A 15,615-nucleotide genomic window follows, 5' to 3' on the forward strand; every position below is an offset into this window, starting at 1 on the left:
TTGTTGGTCATATAAATAACAGAGAAATCTGGAAATGGTATCTCTTTTTTCCTTGTTGCAGGTACAGGTTTGTGCAGGATATTTCATTTAGCAAATAAGACGTGGTGGAAACTCATTTAGTGTAAAATACCAAAATTTGAGGAATTTTTCATCGAGTCATATTATCGCAAATTCTGAATTTGAGATGACTGAATACTGCTGCTCAGCTGCTAGAATTGTAATAGGGATAATATTGGAGGTTGTGCTCTGAATTAATGATGCAGCTACTCTTCGAAATTGTGATCTAAGACATTCCTAAGTTGTCATAAAGAGTAAAATTAGAATAGTTAAGTATGCACACAGATGCAATGGGCCTGCAGCTTCTGGTGGATACTAATTTAAAATTGTGCATGTTGTGTTTACGACTGAAAGTTTTCACTGGTGAGAACTGAGTATGTGGTTACTTTCCCAAAGTGTGAACTCTGAACAAACTGATGCTTGTGATTGCGTGAGCTTCCTCGTACGAACTCTTGGATTCAAGAGCTGCTTGCAGAATTTATCTATTCTTTGCAGATTCATATTTATATTTGACGTTAAGAGCATATGAAAATAATAATTTGGTTGAATGTTGCAGCAGAATCGGAAATGCATCAGCTTTTGGGCCTTGTACAATTTTACTATATAGTTCACTAGACTTGTTAAATGACTTTAAAATGTTACTGCATGGTCTTGGGTGTGTAACTGTTGGGAAATAGATTTTACCATGATGGAACTAGAAGCTGTAATAAAAAGATTGTCAAAATCGAAAATGATTCTGCACTGTTTCTGCCCATTTATGATAGATGTAGAGAAGAGTGAAAAGTTGATGACAGATTATTTCACATTATAAAGTGTGTCAGCCAAGAGCTATGATTAACATTTAATAGATAATGCCTGGAAAAAAATGCTGATACACTGGCCTGTGAAGTAAGACATTTAATTCCTAGACTTGCAAGTTCTACTTGTCTGCTGTTCAGATAGCTGTTTATGGTTACTGTTGTAAATTGAGTTTCTATGAAATTTCCCAACAATGCAGAAGAAAAATGTGATGTTGTTGTTCAACTTTTGATTTTGAATTTCAGTATTCTGAAACATGATGTATAATTGCAGTGAATGTTACTTATTTCAGACAAATGGCCGAATTGTTCACGTAAATGGATCCCGCACATGCCTGTAATGGTTTTCTTGTTTTGACTTTGCATACAGGCCTCATCTGCCAGACGCAGCCATGAAGGAAGCTATGGGGGTGGGACCGACTACAATAGTCGCTATAGTTACACTGAGGATAAGGGAGGTTACGGAGAGGAGAGGGGCCGCGGATATCGCGAGGAAAGGCGGTCCGCAGGAGCTTTCAGAGACCGCTCAAGGGAAGATTATCCCCACAGAAAAGCAGATCATCTGGATTCAGACATGCCTCCACCCTCAAGTGGACCTCCTCGCCATGTGTCCTCCCCCCGTGGCTCCTTCAGGGGAAGAATTAGTAGCAGAGGCTCAAGAGGCCTATCAAGATTTATGCTCGCCAGAAGAGCTGACTCCATACTCGCCAGGAAGAGGAGATTAGTTGATTCTTACACGGTCCGCAAGCAATATCTAGCAAGAGCTCATGCAGAGAGTTTGAGGAGGCTCAAGATGCAAAAGTTAAGGAGGTAATAGCTGTTAAAATATATTTTAAAAAAGCATATGAAAATGATTGAAAAAATGTGATGTATCATACAGAACAGGAGGATTGTCAACTGGTCAAAGTATTTTTTTCTTTTGACACTGAATATTCCTGGAAAGTAGTTTGAAAGAAGAAAAAGCAAAACACATGATAAGCATTTCGCTGATAATGGCTTAGATGCCAGTGATTATCTGTATTTTACATGTAAAAATGTGATGTCATGTGTTATGAATGAATAGTTTGTATAAGTAATACCATTTTTAATGGTATGTGTGTAGAAAAACCAGTTGACCTCTGTTACTATGGTAAATGAGAGATAGCAAAACCTCTAAACTAATTGCATGTAAGAATTATGTGTACTATGCTGTGTAAAGCATAAGCAGACAGTTACTAATGATGAAACTACAGAAATGAAAATGATTAATTAGGTTTTCAAATACAGATTTTTGAAGAGATAAATGCCCCAAGAAATGGCATATCTTACTTTGTACTAAGCATTCCATTGATATGAAGCATAGATGAAATTTTATGTGACGGAGAAAGGGGAGGGGGTTCTTCACTATGATTATGAAATGGTTAGAACCTGAAATGAACATCATCTACAGATGTACTAAAGTATAGTTACATAAACTTAGTATGTATTATGCTTTCTTCTTATTTTGTTTTCTTATTTAAATCCTCTGTGAAAGTAGGCTCAGAGAAGCAGCTGCAAAGAAAGAGAGTGCAAAGGCAGAAAAAGATTCTGCAAAAGCTACAGAAGATATAAGTGATGAGGAGAAAGAAGCAAACTGGGAAGAAGGCAAAGCAGCCAAGGTAAGATAAGGTTCATATTTGTTGTTATGAAATAGAGAAGTCCTAAACATTTTTTGAAGTTCCTTTGCAAATTTTTCTGTAAGTGTTACTTGTTACTGTTATCATTACTCGAAAAAGCCACCTGTTGTTACTCTTTAGGCTAAAGTTTGCTACTGCAGTAGCAGCAAATGGTAAGTGGTGAAAGTCCTGGAAACAAGTTTCATATCACCTCTATGCTTGTGCAGTATTTTCTTGCAGTATCATTGCAGTTTTTTTCTGCCAAAACACCCTACTCAACAGGGGTTAAAAATGACTTGTTGATTTAGGAGCAGGTGATTCATTTTCACTTAAACAAAAGCAGTGTGAAACAATACTACTGACCATTACACTCCCTTCACCATGAAAAATAGAAAACATAATTTTGTCTTGTGTGTTCACTGTGTAGTAGGAAATAAAAATGAATCAATTTGTAGATGCTTAAGGGGTATACGGTGTGCGAAATTTAGTACATGAAACTACCACCTGTTGAAGTTACAGTAGCCCTAACCTTGCTGGGAATAGTGGAGTCATACTGTTGTGTACCCTATAGGATTCATTACAATCGCAGCAGTTGTTGTGTATGTTTCTGTGGACACTAGTTGCATTGGCCTGTTAATGTCTGCATGACATTGAGAATGGCCCTTCTGAACCCATGAACTGTGTGTCATTCGTGGAATCCCAATGAACATGAATAGCCTGGGACAGGATAATTTTGTGAAACAGCAATGGGAAAAATAATGTAAAATTAGCAGTTTTTAATACAGTAATACGAAATTGATGTTTTTTTTATGAAAAATTAATAAATGTGTAATTTTGCTGTACAAAAATGCTACAAATTTGAAGATAGCAGTAGTCTGGAGAAGCCTTGATCCTGCCTCTTGTCAAATTGATGTGCTGGTAGGTGTTTAACCTTCTTAAATAAGGCAGAACCCAATTGTCCAACATTCAAATGCATATTTCTGAATTGAAACCTATTGCATAAACTTTCTTTATATAGAGAATGGAGGTAGTGTTTCTCCTAACAATTTGTGTGGTTGCTCGGAAATTCTAATCATTTACGTATTCAAGTATGTAGGACATTTCATGCCAAATTGGTTTTTCTTGTGTGCTGTTGCAATGTTCATTGCTAGCACAGTATCATATTTTCAGTTTTTAGTGTCCATTGAATCATGTGTGGGTTGGAAACACAGGGTGGTTCAATCCTTTGTCACACAAGATAATTTAGGAAGTTTGTCTTATGACACAGCAGCCACCATGATGATTAAGGCATTCAGTGTGTAAAATTATGTGTTGAGTATGCTGTAAAAGACAAATATTAATGGATTTGACGAGAAAATCGCACAATTAATTTCATAACATGTCACATTGATGTAAAGCAGTGTATTGGACTCAAATTCTTCAATTTTCACAAAAATACTTTAGTGTCATGTACTGCATTTCCACACAGTTGACCTACTATTCCGGCACTTTTATGTTTTGGATTAGAGATTTGCAATCTGCCTCTTCTTTCGTGTTCTGAAAAATTTGGTCTTTGCACAAAATCTTGAAGTTTCAAGGAGTCTGTATTTTCTTGCATTAACATTTCCAGATCAGATTTGTATGGTCTCTTAATGGCTACTTTTTACTTCCACTCATGAGTAGATAATCATTAATTTGTAACTGCGTTTGTATGCTTCCTTCAGTATTATACAGAGTTACAATCTGTTTCCTTTTCTGTCAGCAGTCTTTCTTGTCTGTAAGATAATGAGTGGACAGAACTAATGGCAAAGAGAATTTCTGTTGATGTTCAGTGTACTTGTACTGCAAAAGTGAGATGTATATCTCTGTTGTTGAGATTGTGCTTTAGCACAATTGTGCCTAGCTTTTGATTTGGCAGGAACACAGATCACTATTAACACAAGAGGTTGGGTCATGTTTTGCCAGTTGACCTGTTGTTACAGAGTACATACCCTTTCAATGGTAATCTTTGGGAAATGGGAAAAGTTAACATAAAGATTTTGTTGTTAAAGAATAACAAACGGCAGTGAATGTGTAAGGAATTTACCATTCATTGTTGATTGTGTGTACTGCATAAGCCAACTTCTATGGAACTGGAATTATCCTTTCCTTCTAGAGCACATGTGAAAAGTAATAGTGGGCTATTATGTTAATGTTAGTTAACAATGAATGACCCAAAAAAATTTTTTTTAAGCATTGTGAATTTTTTTATAGGTGATATAAACGAAACCTCAGGACTTAAGCAGGGCAATAATACACACAACTGTGCTGCTGATTGTCATTTCATCACAAAAGTCATATACATTACACATATTCTTCTCATTTGCTGCGGATTTCGAGAAAACCACTTCATATCAAAACTTTAAACAGTTGTAAGATACTTAACGAGAATTATGGTAGCAAAATTGTTTAAAGTATTTGTGATTTTTCTTGATAATAGTAAACAATACTTGCCCTAATTTAATTTTTTGTGGAATTTGTAAAAAGTATTTCCTGGCGGTAGTGAAGCAAAGGAACACTTAACACTGCTAACATCGTAGAAAGGTAAGTCCTTTGCAGCCTTCTGTCTGGCATTTTGACCATATTCTTCTGAACATGGCAGTCACACATCGTAACAAAGCGTATATAAAAACAAACCCCACTTCCCTGACATAAAGTTGGCATTGAGTCCCGAGATATATACAAAATCCAAAATTTTAATGCTTATAAGTTATACATTAATTTATAGTTAGCTATTAACTAAAGAATGTCTTCACAGATTTAATGAGTTATTGAAGCATGTGAAAACACTTTCAGTTAGAAAAAAACCTGTCTTCAGTGTTACTTCGCAGAATCTGAAGTTTGCAGTCAATGCTGAAACCCATGGGCTCAGCAGGATGATGAACAGGGGAGTTCTGCAAGTGTGATGTGTATTGTATATGATAACTCAGGCCAGAAAAGGTTCAGTTGTGTACATAATGAAGAAAAAATAAAACCTGGAGGTATATAGCACTAGGGGCTGAATTTTATTGTCTTCCTGCTGTACAAAACGCTTTTTGTTGGTCAGGATTAGTCCAGTCAATTGAAGGAAAATTGGGGGAAAAATTTGTGTAGCTGCAGATTTTTGTAGGAGTAGGTGGTGGTGGTGGTGGTGGTGGTGGTGGTGTAATGCATTAAATATGAAAAATCAAGAGTGTGGTGGATTGGGGTTTAAAGGTCACTTCAAAGTATAACATTAAACTACATTAGATTTCCTACAAAAAGATCTTATTCATTTTTTCCTTTCGAAATTCTACATTTAGCATTGCAGGGAATGGAAAAATCAGGGCAATAAGTGTTTCAATGTTATAAAATCGATGTGCGTTGTAAAATGAACTGTGTTAAGAACAAATTTTAAATGTATTCTAGTGTTTCCGACTTAGTGAGTGTGTCAATCTGGGTTACTTCGGTTTATTCCTCCAAACCACCTTCCACTTCTTTACGAGGTGGGTGACTTGGAATTCGCAGCCACTCTTCGTTACTGGATAGCCGGCTGCTGGAAATCCTCTGGACTTCTTCTCCATTAAATAACACTAGGTACAGGAATTTTTAGACTCTTTTCTACTTATGAAATAAGTTGACATACAAACTTTACTTTTCATCAGTTAATGATGTATTTGACTTCGATACACAATAAAACTCTTAATTTCAACATAAATATTTAACTTCCAGTATGTACCTCGTACAATCGAACGTCAGAAACAAATTGAATTACAGTTAAGAAAGTTGGCATTGATAACAACTTTTCTTAACATGACTCCGCAAATAGTCTTACATATAGAAAGGTTACGTCAAGAGTTCTCAGGAGTTCTTTTTCAACTGTCTTTGTTTTAATAACAATAGTCAATGACCCAATAAGCACAGAGCTGCATATAAACTCCATGGTTCTTCCTTACACACAAATCTGTGGATTGCCTGACAGGTACTTGTCAGTGCTGTTTGTGCACCTTGTCTTTCTTCCTGCGACTGCACACAAACATGAGACGCGCAGTAGGTAGGATTCTACCATCCCACACTCATATCCAGAACATTGTGTGTTAGAGACAGTAGATAGAATGTCACGCTGTTCTTTCCTTCATAAGTCTGCAAAATGAAGCACGAACTGGCAGTTCCCCATTTTCTCAGATGCACTATGTCACAAATATGAACTATAGTGTGTTTCACAAAGGTACATCGACCCAGCCACAGCATGGTTTATGAATCACTGTTGTCACATTGTGCAGACATGTCCAGGGGTGTTGACTTTCCCCAAAGTGCCGTTACACTACGTGGAATATAGATATGCATTATTAATAATACTTACGCATATAGACAGAATCTACAGAAATCTCTGCACGCTGTTCTGCAATGCTAGAGGGAAATTGATATTTAGTCACCCTGTATGGCAGCTGCGGCATTCTTCTGGGAAAGGCAACTTCTCCTGTGAGTGCTGTTCACTTTTTGATTTAAAGACTACACCTTCCTAGCACTTCCTGTTCAGTTCTCTCTTGTGAGTGGATAAAATAACTCCACTGAGCTGGTATTAATAGAGTGGAATTGCTTTCAGTCCAGTAGTGAGTACTTATTTGCTGCTGTTAAATGCTCTATTATGTAAAAAGAGCTAAACAGTTAGCTGTTACTTGTCGGCTGTGCCGAAGACCCTGCACAAAGTGTAGCATGTGAATATGTATTTGATATGTCGATTTCATTGTCTCCATGATCTGTGGCTGGAATAATTTTCACAGCTTGAAGGTATAAACTGCACCACCCTAGCCCCAGTTCTCCAAATCTCTGAAGAGGCCTGAAGCCTTGAATTGACTCCTTCTGTAACTGATGTAGGTAACTTAATTGTTATGGAACTTCAGATATTTCCACAAAAATCAAGCAATGCATTACAGCAGGTTATTCCTCTTCTAGATTTGAACATGATCAGTCCTATTTAATCAGACATACCAACACCCACCTAGACAGATTCACAATGGGTGTGTGGCTTCACTCAGTGCAGCCCACTCAAGTGCCAAAAATTTATGAATGGAAGAGATTAATAGTGAGAAGTGCAGTAACTTTCTGATAACACAGTTAAACAGTTTTACAATGTGCTGTCAGTATAGACAGCAGCAAGATGCCACATTTATTAAAACAATCCCTTTCTCACCAACACCACGTAGGTTAAATAAAGCATTTCTCATCCATTGTTTAACAGCACATATGTTGGGCTTACAATAATTTTGTTTATTGGGTTACAGTTATAGGTGAGTAACCGTAGATATTTCCATAGTTGCTCATGAATTCTTAGATCACTTCTATACTGATGTGAGAATGTTACAATATCTCTGTCTTCAAACGGATTGTCCGCCCACCTGTTTCTCATTGACTATGTTGAACCAGCAGCTAACAACCTCTTTCATTCTCGTCATATGTCATCGTGAACATCAACATTGTAGCATGTAATTATGCACTGACCCCTATCAAGAGTTCTCCAGTCCCCTGCAGAAATTAATATTATTGTTGAGTATTTGTTCAATTTTGACTAGAAATGGATTCAGTCACACTGCAGTTTAAACATGGCAGATGTTCCTAAAGACAGTGTACACAGTATAGATTCCCATTGTTGGCAGTGTGATGTAACATGTAGAGTGCAAGTCATGTGTAACAACAGCAAGTAATACATAAATATAAGATCACAATCATGGTTCAGTTCAATTATTGAATTTCTGCTTGGCCTGTGATCTACTGATGTTGGCACTATCTCCATTTTTCTCAACAGTATTACAGTTGTGGTGCATAACTTAATTCTCTCACAACAAGAAGTCAGTTTAATATGAATGAGTTCATTCATTAGATGTTTCATTATGGACCTATTTTCTTCGTCTCACCTTAATGTCACTGTGTTATCAAGCTGATCAAAAGCTGGTAACATCTTCACCTAATATTGTAATAGAAGAACAGTGACTGTCTTACACTTTTGTAACCCACTTACTAGATCATTACACACTCTCATAATCAAAATATTGATCTGGCTTCAGAACCAAGGAATGTCTTTTGAAGGATAACATTTCTGCCTTTGAATGAATGTTACCCTTACTGGAATAGCAGTTTTAATGTTTGTACATAGTGTCCATACGTGTACGAGAAATTTAATTGCAAACATGTTCAAATACAATAGTTCGTAACATGATGGAATTGTGCTGTTTCCTCCCGTATTTCACACAATTATTTTTTGAGCATAGCAGTAGTTTGTTGTGTCTAGTTCATAGTTTCTCGTGTATCCTGTGTGCACTGTCGCCATGAGAGTCAAGTGTCATATGATTGTTTGAGCATCCTCAAGACTGTATTGAGCACTTTGACATATTGGGAAATCTTGAGTCTGTTCGAATATGAGTATCATTTGCCCAGCTGTGTCATTTCTTCAAAATATATCTGCATGTGACCTCAATAGCAAAAGCTCTATAAATGTGAGACAACCCCTATATAATATATTAACCAGTATACAAAGTTAAGCTCAGCAGCAATAGTTAAGTGTGAGTATGATGATACTGTGTATTTTGAATTATGAATTTGGAAGAAAAACATTGTCTTATAATCAGGAAAATGTTAGTAGTAATTGATGGTTCTGGTAGAATTGTTACCCATAACAGTTAGTCTGGCAGCATTGTATTCAGAGTAAATGTACTCAAGGTATACCCTTGGCACTAAGTATGTTGTAACCTCAGTGCATAACGTTAGAGATGGAGCATGCACATATCTGCCGATCCAAGAGTCTGATACCTGGATTTGTCGTACTACAGTCCAAACTTTAATTTTTTATGCTGACAGGGGCACCATCCTCTCTCCAACATGTTTATCTACTTCAATTGTTCATTAATGTACTCAGTTATGCAACACTGTTGACAATGTTTTTATGCTGAATGGGTCCATATTTTGCTATTTTGTTACTACCTTTTGACATTGTATTGCACATTTATATTCATTGTCTTACATGAAATAACTAAATTTTAGAAGGCTGAAGAGCAAGAAGGTGAAGCGGAAGGAGAAGGCGGAGACGAGGAGGAAGATGAAGAGGATGATGCTGAAGAGGAGTTAGAGGAAGGGGAGACACCTGACAAAAAGGAAAAGAAGACGAAAAAGGTTAAAAAAGAGGTTAAGAAAGAAACCAAAGATGAGGAACCGGAAGAAGGAGAAGAAGTTGAGGAAGAAGAGGAAGAAACAGAAGGTGGAGAAAAAACAGATAAGACTGAGAGTGAGAAGAAAGAAACTAAAAGTAATGGAGGAGTTCATGTGAGTATGGCACAGATAAATGCTAGAATGTAATATGCTTTCAATTGTGTGTATCACACTATAATAAATTAAATATGCTGTAAAGTTTGCATTAATAGATTCCATGGCAGCAAAGAAACATGCTTAATCTTGGGTAAGGAAAAATTCATTTCCTTATATTTAAAAAATTCATTTCCTTATATTTAAAAAATTCATTTCCTTATATTTAAAAAATTCATTTCCTTATATTTAAAAAATTCATTTCCTTATATTTAAAAAATTCATTTCCTTATATTTAAAAAATTCATTTCCTTATATTTAAAAAATTCATTTCCTTATATTTAAAAAATTCATTTCCTTATATTTAAAAAATTCATTTCCTTATATTTAAAAAATTCATTTCCTTATATTTAAAAAATTCTACCCTGCAGCGCCCTGCTTCACGAGTGGAGGAGCGTGCATACACATGGTATTTTTTGTATTTATCAGTGTAGTTGTTAATTACATAATTGGTTTGCACATAGTGATGGGTGATGCTGATACCCGTAAACCCCCAGTTTTCTAAAGAATCTAATTCCCATGTATCAGACAGCTTCAGATGTCTCATCACTTTTCAAATTAGGTAGTGTGTTAAATATTTGAGTTTAAGCGCGCAGGTGAGTTAGTTTCGCAAAGTTTGAAATTATGCACAAACTTTGTTGGAAGTTGCTAAGTGCCCCCATTCTCAAATTCTGGCTTAATATATAGTCTGTGTGTTTGCATATCATCAGTTGTGCCGCCTCAAGATAAATGCAGTTTCTAATTGTAATACTTTTCATATTACATTTGCTGATAACCTCAGTGTTGAGCGCCCTTATGATCCTCCTTGCTAGTTTGGTAAACTTAGACATAAGATCACAGCTCTCAGCGAGTAAATTGGCAGCAATTTAAATTTTTAAACTCGATAAATAAATAGCAGACTTAAAATCAAATTTGCCCTCCACCACCACTTTCAAAGCCATTGTATATGTATGTGCAACTAGTACCAGGTTCTGTGACAGTGTTTTAATAGTATAGATGCCTGTTAAGAAGAAATGCCATTTGTCACTTAACCCTTTCACTGTCAGGCCTTTATATATCTGGGTGGCTCATGAATAGCTGGCCACACAAGTGGATTTCCACACTGGGCCAAAACTGCAGGCCTTTTCTGCAGTTATCTGTAATGGATGGTGCCTGCTGATCTGAAGCCATTCGGGTCCCACTAATGTACAGCCCCTACCTGTCAGATCTAGTCTCACTGATCTCCCTGCAGGCCGTGTCTGTGTGTGGTGCTCATCAGCAGGCCAGAGGCCATGGGTGATGCATTTCAGGATTTGTAAATGTCTCACTGCAGTTTATAAACATTTTATTTGTTCTAGTACATTTTGGCACTTGCAAAGTAGTCTATATGTTGGAAAGTACAGACGATAACAAGAAATTTGTCAGTCGTTAACGATTTGTACGCTATGTACTTGTAGATTCCTCAAAAGAAAAATCATAAAATACCTGTAAAATAATAGATATAACACAATGGGTAATAACTCGCAATAATGAACAGAGTAGAACCATCATTTTATTGCTGTCACCAACAGTGCTGGTTTACACAATTCTTCCCCTCTGTATACCCTTCTTTCAAGAGGCCTACATTTTTGTGAGGTCATTTCTGAAATCAGTGAAGGTATTTTAAATATGTCTTGTTCTATTGAAGTAAAATAACGGTTGTGGTCTAAATAAACAACATATACCATTTGGCTTGCTTTTTCCATCTAAAAACAGTTAATTACAAAAAATGTTGATGTTACTCCTTAATATTTTGCTCATATCAGTAAACGTCATCTGCTTGCAAGCTTTTGTTAGATATTCCCTTATTTGCACTATTGTTTCTTGTACCGTAGCTGCAAAGACAGATTGTCAACTTACGTCTTAACTTACCCTTAAGATGTCAAAATTTGTCAGGGAAAAATTCTAAAACTTACTAGGGAATTTCACTTGGGGAAACTTCTGGCAACCCTGAACTGCTAGAATGTTGAATGCAAACATGCATGCATTATGTTGCACAAGTGCCATATATCATTTTGTGGGATGGAGTTCCATGTCTGTTACTACTGTTCGTGGCTGAGACTGGAATGATCGAGCAGGCCAAGGCATATCCACACACTATTGAGCATGATGGACTGCAACATTGGTATGTGGCCAGTGTTTTCCTGTTGGAAACCGCCCTCTGGAATGCTGTTCATGAGTGGCAGCATAACAGGCAGAATCACAACATTGACATGCAATTTTGCAGTGGTGGTGCATGGGATAACCATGATAGTGCTACTACTGTCATACGAAATCGCACCTCAGACAATAATTCAAAAGTGAAGGTCCAATATGTGTGGGCTCAGTGGAATGCATGCTACAGGGCACCTGTCTTAGAGCTGTCCTTGAAGAAACAGATTCGTAACGGTTTGTTGTTACTGTGGTGCCAACTGTTGCTCAAATTGCTGCTGCAGAGAGTAGTATGATGATCCACAGCCATACTCCAAACACAATGGTCTTCCCTCTCAGTAGTGTCATGTGGCCATCTGGAGCCCAGTGTTCTTGTGACCATACAGTCTAATGACCACTGCTGCCAGCAGGGCATGTACAGTGGCTACATTCCTACCAAGTCTGTTTGCAATATTGCAGAAGAAAATGTAGTTTCTTTTAGCCCTATTACATGACCTCATTCAAACTCAGTGAGGTGTTGATAATGGCATCTTCAGCACTCTACAGACTTTCTTAAGACGCCACTCTTAAGTGTAAAAATTGCTTTGTTTTACTGTCATTCATTGTTGTTCACTTGCTTCAGTGCACTGAATAGCATTATCTTCCACTTACGGCGGTATGCTTTCTCCATCTCGGAACAGACAGAAGAATGTTAAACTGGATGAACAATGAATTTCATCCGAAAGGTCACAAGTTTTTTGAAACTAGTTCTGGTTTCAAAGACATTTTGTTGTGTGAACAATGACTCTGAAATATTAGATCATTTTGAACATTTTGTTACTCCAGAACTTGAGTAAAATTTATTTTGAGACAGATAGATATTTTCAGAATTTACTTTCTCACGCAGATTCAGCAGTCATCTAGACAGGCTAGACAGCTCATCGAAAAGAACAGTGTCAAAATTGGGTTAAAAAACAAAATAGGGTTTCTTCTGTTGAATCTTCCAAGATACTGACAGGCCCTGTTTCCCAGTTTCTTCCACCCATACCTGGAGGAAAACAGAAGCCTCAGAGATATTGCTACATATGTTATAAGCCTGGATTGGCTCCAAAAAGAAGAATAAGGTCCCAATATATTGTTCAGATTGCAGCATCATTTTATGTATTTCCGAAAGTATCATACATTGAAGAAATTCTAAGTGATTGCTTTTTCAAAGCCGTAAAAATAAGTATTAAGAGTTATGTTTAGTAAAGCTAAAGTTTAATTTAGTTAGAAGTAAAAAATTTAAAAAAATGAAAAAGAAAATCACTGTGAGAAAGTCTGTTCCTGGCTGTGGACAGAGGTTTTCCATCCACTTTCCCAACATCACAGTGAAAGGATTAAGTGCTTATAACATCCGTTGCTCATTTTCAGGTATGTTTTCTGTGAGTGTTTGACAGGGGATAATAGTTGAATTGAAAATTATTAAAAGTAATTGGAAAGTTTTAGTTCAAATGGCACCATTTTATAAATGTCTCCCTTTTTGTGTATTATTTGAAGTTTCTGAAATTTACATATTATTAAAATCTCTCCCCAAAAGGAGTGCATCAGCATTTGATAGTACTAAAACTATTCTTATCAGATAGTGTGAACACCACAGTGCTTTTAGGTGTGGTACTCCCGGAATTCATATGCTATTTTTTTCTACTGGCTTTAGGGAGCCAACTGTATCTGAAACCTACAGCTTCATGTGGATTGTCAACAATGATGCTAGCAAATAAATAAATTTTAAATGTTGTTATATTAAAAAGTGACATTATGAATCATTGTGAGAGGTGAAACCAGTCAGTTCCTGGTAATCACACCCTTTTTACTTGACTGGCACTTGCCCATTGAGCTATCAAATACTGATGGCTAAATGATATGCAACAAAATTTATTGATCTCATTTTGTACATGTTTACTGTTGATAAGTGTTCTCTTGACACTCATGTGAACTGAGATAAGTATTTACATTGCTTTTGTTGTGTCATTTTTCACTGTTCTAATGTATGTGCTTACTTTTAAATGAACTGTAAATTTAAACATGTTGGTTGTAGTTTGAAATATAAACGTAAGAAGCCCAAAGCAAGTCCACTCGTAGACATGAAAATTATTTTATACTGTTAATGAACCCAATATTATGAAACATATGGTTAGCTTGCGACAGTCAGGCTCCCCACATTCTGTACTGAGTGCCACTTTGTCACAGTACTGGTGCTGCGATACTGCATTCTGGTCACTTTGAAATACTTCCATCCGATTTTAAGAAAACTTTGCAGTAACAAATTTGAGGGTTGCCCATCTTACAGTCTAATATCTTCGCTCGATAAAGGACTGAATTTCTTTTGGTTCTTCATCATAGTTACTATGCTGCATCAAATTAAGTAAAGCTTTGCATGGAATATCAGAGTTTGCAAAGTTATAAGGCATTGCGTGAACTTCCTATATGGCTGACTGTAGCTCATACATTGCTGTGTGTGAAATGTAGATAAGATATGGAAATTTTATTTAAAATTGGTAGCGGAACAGTTTCATTTCATTCCCAAGCTAGTCTCATGGACAGTCATGTGCAGCCCAATCTGTCCCTGTGCATCGGTAGTTATGTAGTCCTAACAGTTGTAATATTTCATAAATACTTCATTCCAGAGTTAGAGTGTTCTATATCTGGCGGACAGTAATTCGTGGCCTAGTCTGTCCTTGTGAATCGGTAATCATGTGATACTTCATTATATGTCTTGAATATAGAAAGCTTAATTAAAAATGATATGCATCTGTTGTGGTGACATTGTTGATGTCTGGTATTACTTTTGACATTGGACAAACAGTTTATAATCATACTATGGATACCTTTTGCCATTGTCTTTCAAGATGAACATTGAAAGAATGACATTTCTAGGTTGTAATTGAGTGGAAAATGTGATTCATTACACATGATAGATGTAATCACATGGAACAAAAAATTCATCGTTCTCGGGAGATGACATTTTTAATACCATGTTGTGCCAGATCTTGCCTTGAAAATGGCCCCAGTTCGGCAAGGAACGGTGTCCAGAAATATCTTCAGGCATGCCATATCAAGATCAAGCCACTCCTTGACAAATGTGTGCTGTAGGTAGCAAATGATGAGGATATTGATTGCTACATTTCACTGGCTGTTCCAAAGTGTTCCAGACCACATTGTGGTCATGTGCAGGACCAAACATGTAAACTTTCTGCCACTGTCATGTCTCCATGTTCAGCCAACTGATTCCATACAACCAACTTGGCACATAAACACAACTTTAACAGCCGGCCGGAGTGGCCGAGCGGTTCTAGGCGCTACAGTCTGGAGCCACGCGACTGCTACGGTCGCAGGTTCGAATCCTGCCTCGGGCATGGATGTGTGTGATGCCCTTAGGTTAGTTAGGTTTAAGTAGTTCTAAGTTCTAGGGGACTGATGACCACAGCAGTTATGTCCCATAGTGCTCAGAGCCATTTGAGCCACAACTTTAACAACTTTATGGTCTGATTTACATCAATGATGGAATGTTATGTGACTGCCTGATAGCAATTTTACGCCATATATTGAGCTTCTTCTTCTCTTTTTTTTTTATAGGTCAGGTTAAAATTGTTGTCAAGATCGGAAAT

The 15,615-nt window shown here is 36.9% G+C and overlaps 1 protein-coding gene across 5 annotated transcripts in view; it reads left to right on the forward strand.

Annotated features, from left to right (window-relative positions):
* LOC126248480 (neurofilament heavy polypeptide) overlaps window positions 1–15,615 on the forward strand; it is an 80,290-nt gene that overhangs the window by 52,062 nt on the left and 12,613 nt on the right. For all 5 annotated transcript variants that reach the window (XM_049949511.1, XM_049949501.1, XM_049949528.1 and 2 more), the window contains 3 exons: window positions 1,225–1,664; window positions 2,371–2,491; window positions 9,503–9,781. In XM_049949511.1, coding sequence (XP_049805468.1) covers window positions 1,225–1,664; window positions 2,371–2,491; window positions 9,503–9,781 — 840 coding nt within the window. The remainder of the gene's footprint in view (window positions 1–1,224; window positions 1,665–2,370; window positions 2,492–9,502; window positions 9,782–15,615) is intronic.

Source organism: Schistocerca nitens, chromosome 1 (assembly GCF_023898315.1).
Source record: "Schistocerca nitens isolate TAMUIC-IGC-003100 chromosome 1, iqSchNite1.1, whole genome shotgun sequence".
In the NCBI taxonomy this organism is placed as follows: Eukaryota; Metazoa; Arthropoda; class Insecta; order Orthoptera; family Acrididae; genus Schistocerca; species Schistocerca nitens.